The sequence below is a fragment of the Pteropus vampyrus genome, unplaced genomic scaffold (assembly GCF_000151845.1).
Source record: "Pteropus vampyrus isolate Shadow unplaced genomic scaffold, Pvam_2.0 Scaffold10, whole genome shotgun sequence".
Classification (NCBI taxonomy): domain Eukaryota; kingdom Metazoa; phylum Chordata; class Mammalia; order Chiroptera; family Pteropodidae; genus Pteropus; species Pteropus vampyrus.
In genome coordinates this window covers 6370446-6379296 of record NW_011888791.1, presented here as the reverse complement: position 1 = coordinate 6379296, position 8851 = coordinate 6370446, and the positions used below count along the sequence as shown (strand labels likewise).

At 29.8% G+C, this 8851-nt stretch overlaps 1 protein-coding gene across 1 annotated transcript in view; it reads right to left on the bottom strand.

The window, feature by feature from the left end:
• MDGA2 (MAM domain containing glycosylphosphatidylinositol anchor 2) overlaps window positions 1-8851 on the bottom strand; it is an 815380-nt gene that overhangs the window by 75261 nt on the left and 731268 nt on the right. Inside the window, exon 10 of the mRNA XM_023521599.1 lies at window positions 7826-7974. Coding sequence (XP_023377367.1) covers window positions 7826-7974 — 149 coding nt within the window. The remainder of the gene's footprint in view (window positions 1-7825; window positions 7975-8851) is intronic.

The following is an 8851-nucleotide window of genomic DNA, read 5'->3' as shown; positions in this document are numbered from 1 at the left end:
AAAAACAAGTATATAAATAGTAAAAATTTTCTTCATCTCTACCTTCTTGGTCCCTTCTTTACCTCAACATATATTTAATCATCAAATCCTGATTTTGCCACATAAATTTTTTTTCCAATCACCAGTGCAACAGTGCTGATTCATGTCATTATATTTTATTTGAAATAAAACAATAGCTCTTACTCTATGCCTTTCCTGTTAATTTTGTATCAGAATAGTGATTATTTGATTACTCTGTTTTGGCTTTTTCTATGCCTTAGTCATTATAACATGTACCTTTCAAATTTATTTATTCCAATAATGGTATTGAGTACCATATGCCAAGTACTGTATTTGAAACATTATTTTATAGTACTGTTTTCATATTGAGATCATAGAGGAATGTTAATATAAGGAAAAGCCAAAAGATGAAAATGGAATCTGATTTTAGTCTTTTCATTATAATATGAAAACATAAAACATTGATTCTCAAAGTGTGGCCCCAAACCAGCTGTATCAGCATCACAAAGGAAGTTGATAGAAATACAAATTCTTGGGAGTTAGATCCAACAGTTTTAAGAAGCCCTATAAATGATTCTAATGCATGTTCAAATTTGATATCACTGCTATAACACAAAGAAGACAGTACATTTAGTTTATTAATAAATATAATACATAAAGTATACATATAGACTATAAATGCACATGTAAATCTGTATTCAAACAACTTGCTAGTATTGAAGCATGAAAAATAGAAAATAACTATTAACTCAAACTCCATACTGTATTTCTAGTTTTGATCATTTTTTTTCTTGAAAGTAGTTGAATGAATGACTGTTTTCCATTCAACTTTACAGGTCTAGTCATTTAAGACACTGAACACAAACACAAACACACACTCATATTGGTCTATTGGATAGTTTTTTAAATTTGGATCAATGTCTTAGAAGTCATTATAACGTGATTATATTTACAGATATAAAAGATAAAATCTAGACATTTAAAAAGTGTTCTTTCATTCAAAGAATTATATAAGTCTCTTCTTAACAAAATACTGATTCACATGGACTGCCAGGATAGGCTCCGGTCAATTTAATTAGATTTATAAACAGTTAACCTTGAAATAACGTTAAACCTATCTACAATCTTTTGTCCCTCTATTCTCCCCTTAACTTAATTACCTTAAAAAAGCAACACTGATTTGTTGGTATCTGGTATTTTAAAATTTTAAGACTTTACAACCTTTTAAATTTTTGTTTAAAAGTACAAATACACTCCATGCACACGCCCATACACACACATTCACACACTCTTCTTTTAGTTTCCATGCCATTGGCAGATTTTTCTATTTCTCAGTTTTCTTTTTCATTGGAACTTATATCATTACTGTCTTCATATAGTAAATTTATGTCTCCACATTTTTCTCAGCTCCAGTTCTCATGTCTAATGATTCTAACTTATAATTTAAATATTCACTCAAACTCTAGTAGCATGTTCCTAACTAGAATACCTTTATTTAATGTCCTTTATTACTCAAATTTAACAAGTTCAATTAAAAAATATGAGCATGCTTGCAAATTTTGATTCAATATTTTATTTCTGTTCATAACAATACTTTCACTCTGAAAGTCTCTGAGGGTGTTAATTTTTCTACCACATTCAGGGGCAAGAAAAAGAAAGATTCTATTTTTCCCAAGCAATATTACAATAAACAAAAAAACCTGTACCAAGAGCCACAGACTCAGAAAAATCCTCAGAAAATATTTGGAATTTTTTAAAACAAAGTATCTTTATTAATGAAGCCTTCTCTATCAGAGGTACATTGCTTATGTAGGTCTTTCAAATTTATCATATTTATACCTCCTAATAGATATATTGTGAAGTTAGTATTTATAGGAATGAAGGGGGTATGTGCAGTGTTCTTCAATTGGAAGATGGAGATAAGTTTATTTTAATCCAACTGGCTTATGGCTTATTTATTTTCCAGAGCTAGAGATCATTTACAAAATAGTTTCTCTACATTTCTCTGTATCCCTTGCTCTCTTTTTTATCTATATATTTGATTATTTCCAGAACATTCACTAAAGAAATCAAAGTAAATGTCAGAGAACATAAGGTCACTGTACTTTTTAAAATTGTTTCTCAAAATTAAATCAATAGTCAAGCTCTGTCCATTTCAACATTTTCTTAATTCAATTTTTCTCCTTCTTTTCCTTCACTACTCTAAAATCTTATTTCAAACATGCCTAACTGTGGTCTCTGCCTCTATTGGAATATCATTCAATATACTATATATAATATGAACAGATTAATCTATAGAACATGTCATTTTACTAATGATTTAAGACCAGACAATGAATCCAGGTTATTAATTCTCCACAGATTTCCCTAGACTGGCATTAAATGCCCTATGTCAAACAGTTCCTCCAAACATTTTCTCAAGAAAATCTGTCCAGTTGGTTTAAGTTAATCATGAACGTTATTCTAATTTCACTTATCTCTTATCCTACCACTTTCCTTCAGCATCTGTAAACTGTGACATGAAAACTAGTACATCTTCATGTAAGTTACTAAAGCATAAAGTCATCCCTCATGACCAATGAGTATACCATATGTTCTTCAATTTTTTTTTGCTTCTTCTAGCAACACATTAAACTAGGTACTTAGCAGTAAATAACCATCATTATCATGTATATGGTCATTAATGTAGATAATACATTTTTTAATTACTATGATATATTAGAATATTAGGCCTTTAATAAGCAAAATTGATAAAAATCATTTAATAAAATAACAATGTTTTAAACGAAAGAAGAATTAAATTATAGTTCAGTAATTATAGTCACAGGTATGAAGACCAAAATGAAATTTATAATAAATTCATCCACTAATCAATTACACCAAAAAGTATATTCGGGGTTAGTAATTTCTTGATTAGTTATTATTAGTGATTACTATTTATGAAGAAAATTTGAGTCTGAACCTATAAAAACTAACAAACAAACCAGTCTCCGCCTTGGTAATCATGTCACTTAACTTCACTACTTTATGGTACCAACTTCTCTCAGAACTGTTTCTATGGCATTTTGTACGTATTCTTATTGAACTGCTTCTTTTTTTTAAAAAAAGAAGACAATAGTTTTTTTTTAAATACTGGTAATTATTATATAATTAACTTCCTCAAAGTTTTATCGACTGAGTTAGCAAATGAATATGATAATTCTAAGCATTTTAATATATCAGGACCTAAAAAGACAGGAACGGGGGTAATTAAAGCATTTTATATTCAATAAAATATCCTATTTCCAAAGATGATAGTCAAAAAGTTGCATTCGTTGTGTGTCTTTATGGCAGAGTATAAGAAAGAAAACTGTATAAAACTGCAAAATCCTTTATTATTAGAAACTATAGTTTGTATATTTCAAATGGAGTCAAATGATGTTATTTTGTTTGGTATATCCAGATAACTTAGAAAGAATTTTGTTTGTTTCTCAATTCATTAGATACAAAGGAAAGCAGACATTCAAATAATCCTTTTCTCTTTTCTGTTAAGCAACAAATGAAGCAAATAATTGGGAGGCTAGTAGCTGTCTAAGGAGATTAAACAATTGCTTAGCTGAGCTTAAAAAAGTGTAACTTAAGGACATGATTTTGAGAAAACTTTTTCCCACACATTAATTTTTAAACTTCATGTGATATATCTGTTCTCTCTTTAAGTTTCTTAAAGCAGTGATTCCAGAATTCCAATGCTTTTTTTCTATATACACAGAAGTTTTAAGTATATAAGCCATACTCAAATTTTGAGAAAACTTTCCTCATATATTAAATATAGACCATACAGTTTAACTAAGAGTCAGCTAATTTTATTAGAAAGCTGGAGGAATGCTAGGTTAAGTTTACTAATCCCATCCAGCTATAGATTTAATAACTTAGCAGTGATTTTATAATTGTACTTAATTTAAGACTAGCTAATAAGGTTTCTTACAATTTCTGAATAAAAAACAAAGTAGGATTCTTTAGAACCTAATTTGCCATTAATCTTAAAGGATCAAATTTGTTTTTCAGACATCATCTGATACAAAAATGTATTGCATAATTAAGGACACATTTGATATTAAAAGGCGAGGTACTCTGCACTAGATAACCAAGATATGGGTTGAAAAACTTTATTTAGATACATAGGCTCAAAACAAAGTATAGGCTAAAATAAGACTTTAAAATCATAAATATATAATTCCTTGAAAAAAACTTGGTCTCACAGTGAAAGATAAAAATATTAAGTATTAAGGAAAAACATCCATTTTTAAAACATGTTGATTAGCTTATATTCCTAACATTGTTTATTTAAACATCATCCAATTTATGTTGATTACATTGAAAAGCTCATTGACTCAAGATTCTGAGATAGTCTGGGAGATGAAAAAGGCCGTATGCATATATTACAAAATCGTCATTGCAGTGATCATCAGATCAGAATTCAAAAGTGATTTTTTAAAATGCTAATATCTGATTGTGTCTTAAAACAATGTTGATATCTAAATGTACATACCTGAAAAACAATCTAAATTTCCTAAGATAATATAGAAATATAGCCTTATTTTACATTAATACTTTTGTTTCTTATTATTAAACATGGAATACTCTCAAAGAACTATATCAATTTCATTGTCTAGAATGTTTTTGCTTTATCATCCTCAACTTGGGTGTATAAGAGGATCTTTAAAAGAAATGTTGTGTATGGAGGGATTTTACATGTAAAGATTTTCACATAAGGGTTAAATGTAGAGAATGTGGTTTTGGGGAAAAGAGAAGTATGTATATATGCTCTTTCTGTTACATGGTATCTACGAAGAAGACCTTCCAGTTCACATTCTGCCACAAAGTCATTATTCTTTATTAAGACATCCCAAAAAGATATATCGAAGTTTCTCTCCCATGACAATATATGGCATCTGAGTTAACAATTAGTTAAAATAAAGCATTATAAAAAAGAACCCTAGAAAAAATAATAGTTATTTCTAAATATAAAAGAAAACCTTAAGAACAAAGAAGCCCAGAAAAGAATGCTATGTCAAATAAAGAGTTAGCTTCAAAAACTGTGTAAGAGAAAGTAATTGTTTTCTGGACCATGGTTTATAACATCAGAAATATGTTTTCCTCTGGTGGAGACCATGAATCTCACAAACTTGGAAAGAACAGTATTAGCAGCAGACTTACTGATCCGATCCAAAAGGCTTTAAACTAAGACTCAAAGTGAAAGAGAAAAATGCGAATCAGTAAAATGGATCTGATGGAGGACAAGAGGTTTGCAATAAAAATAAGACAGTGAAAAAAAGATCTAGAAATTACTTTAAAAAAAATTGTGGCTGAGAATAATACTTAGGCTGAGGACATACAGTGTACTAAACAGAACTAAAATAAAAATTTTAGACATGTTAAGTTCTTAAAATGTACTCTTTTCTTTAATCCTTACACAACCCTGGTGGATGAGTGTAAGAATTGCCACAGATGTTTGTGCAAGGAGTGCCATGCACAAGGTAACTTAGCCTGTGAGACAAGTGGGGACATATTCCACCCTATGCTCCAACTGTCTGATTGGTATCATTATCTTCAATTTACCAGATAGGAAACTGGGCTTAGGTATGTTTAGAAATTTGCTCAAGATTATAAATAAAAATGATAAGGCTAGAATTGGAAGCCAGTTGTGTCTGGAATTCATTAATTTTAGCAAAATATAGTAAGGGGGAAATTTATACATATGCATATACCTATGCACACATATATGATTTATTCTAAAGTACCAGAGTAGGTGGAAATTATCTAACAAATTTGTTCATGAAGAACAACACAGTAACTGGAAAATGTGTGTCACTGTATGTCAGGGAGTTAAATACTAGTTTTATCATGAGAAACAAAAAGACAAGAAGTTAGAGGAGAGGCTCATGTTAGAAAAGGAAGATCAGAGAAGAGAAACTGTCATTGGATAATAGCATAGCAATCCTAGCAAAATATATTGCAGAAGGTAGTTTATTAATAATGAGCACAAGATATGGACGAGAAGGAAGGGTTTTAATTAGCTGGATCTCTCTTAGGAGGAAGTCCAATTCTGCTAAAATCTATTCAAGGCAGAAGACTCCAGTGGTAACTATTTTTCTGTTAATTTTGATTTATAGAGAAGGTGACTTGCATACACAATGGGGACACTGAAAACAAAATTTTTAAGGAATCTTAGTATAAAAGAAGAGAATGATGAGCAGAGCTGAGTAAATTCTACAGAATTTAAAAAAGGCAGTCTTCCGGCACACAGGGAGCAATGACACTTACCCAGATATTTTAGGTAAATATAAATGAGGAAGAAAGTGAGAAACTAAAGATAAAATTATGACTTTATCATTGCAAATAAACCTATTACCAGAAAAAAAAGGAAAAGACTTTTAAAATAATTTATAAAAAACCTATTTGGTATTATGTTCTTAGTTTTTTCATAATATAGATAATAAAAGATGAATATGAATGACCAAATCATGTGGTAAGGACTTGGAAACTGAGTGTGACATGTCTAAAGTCAAGAATGCTCTAAGATGTTGCAATTATGAAAGTTCTAAAAATATTAGCTGTGTTAAGAAAAGAAAAAGAAAGGAGTAAGGCCATCAGCTGAGGGAGGAAAACCTGCTAATCTTTTTCTTTCATATCTTCTCTATCAAGAAAAATTATTATCAAATTAAAACAATTTTGGTGTGGATTTTGAGTTTACTCAGATTTACTTGGGAATGGAAGTAAATGATAATAAAAGAGAAACTTTCTGAATGATCCACTGCTCTCTGCTATGTCAGTGACCTGTGAATACTTAGACAAGAGAGCAGTGATTATCGAATGCCAGGATGTATGCACTAGGAAAATATATTTTTAGGTTATTAGACATGTAGGATAAAAATGTTCAACATAAATTTATCTTAATTTGAATCAAGTATCTTATATAATTTTTAATTATGACTTTATGAACAAGACAGAAAGAGCTGGTTTTATGATAGTATACCTGAGTGGATTGCTGATAGTTGATCAGTCTTTCTCCAAACAAATTTTGTCCTTTTCACTGTCCACACTCTAAATGCTTTTCTATAATTTCGTTAAGGAAGTGGAAAATGCACTTTCTAAATATGTGGATAACATAAAATTGTGAGGGAGATCTAATAGATTAAGTGGTAATCAAATAAATTTTCAAAAATGTTTTGTTATGTGGAAATGGTCACTCCAGATAATATACTATGTAACAGAAAACAATGTAAAGGAAGACCAGCATCTAAATTTCAAAAATATCATTTATACCAACAAAGAATAACTGAATTTAACAGTAGTTTGTTTGAAACAGATATAATATTTTCAAATAACCTATAATTTTCAGCTACCTTAGAAAAACATCCTACTTGGTTGTTTCTTCTCATTTTACTAAAATATTTCTATTTTTCATACATATTAATTCTTAAAACATGCTATATATACTTTGAACCCCTGAGAGTAAAAAATGTAAGTCTTCTAGCTTCTTAGGAAACAAGAGAAAGAATTATGCAATATAGGTTAAGTGTAAGCGCATCTTAACTAAGTTTCTTTCATACAATTTACCAAAGAATGCCACTTCAATATGTCTGCTGTCATAGTGGAATATGCATGAATTAATTTCAAAGATTTGTAAATAATTGAGAATAGTTCTGTATAGATTAATATTATCTTTGGAATACATTCTGGAATTCCCACAAAATAATTAAAAATTTATAGCAACAAATCACAGTAACAAGGTCTTCATTCAAGGATTGCAAAGGAAGAAAAAGACACTGATTAAATTTCTCACCTGCCTAATACCCAAACGATATGCAACAATCCGATCCACTGCATCAGGATTCATTTGTGTCCACTGTAGACTGTAGGAATAAACACGATGTCTGTTTTGCCACACAGGATTGTAGGTATCATAATAGAATTCTGGAGCATAGGCTTTTCCTAAAAACAGAAAGATTTCTTAAATTTGAATGATGACATAATAAGTTAAACACATTTATTCTTTTTGGCCATTTTACCACTTTCTACTATGTGTTTCATAAGTAACTCATATTCGAAAAGTCATATTTTTAAAATGTAATCATTTTTCTGAAGAATTTTGAGAATAGATGCAAGAAGATATCCTGGTTGATTGGATGAGCAGTATGAGAGGAAGAAAAGAATCAAGGGTGACTACAAGTTTTTTGGCCTAAAAACTAAAAGAATAGTGTTTCCATCAACAAATGAATATCTATGGGAGGCTCAAATGTTGGAAGAGAAGATCAGGAAGATATTTTTGAACAATCTGAATGACCTAAATGGAGACATCAAGGAACATACTAGTCTAGAACTCAGGAAACGACAGGGCTGGAGATATGATGATGCTAACTATAGATAGTTAGATTTTAAATTTATAGATAGATTTTAAATTTAAAGCCATGAAACTGATGAAATCATCAAGGGAGTGTGAGTAGATAGAGAAGAAAACTAGGTTTGAGCAGTGGGGCAGTCCAAGATTAAGAGATATAAGAGATAAGAAACCCCATAAAGGTCTCAAATGGAAAAGAGTGAGTAGGAAAAAAAAATTAAAAATATGACATCCTAGAAGTCAAAAGGAGTATATCAGCAAATGATTAATCAACTCTGTCCAAAAAAAAGTCATTGAAAATGAAAAATTTTGTTTATATTATCCATGTCTTTGGTCAATAAATTTGAAATTAACCAAACAAAATGTAACAATAACACAAGAACTTTGGTCAATCATAACATTTTTATTTAGATTTTTAAGGATATGTGAAGTGCATATAACATATATAAAATATGTTTCTTTAATTGCCAA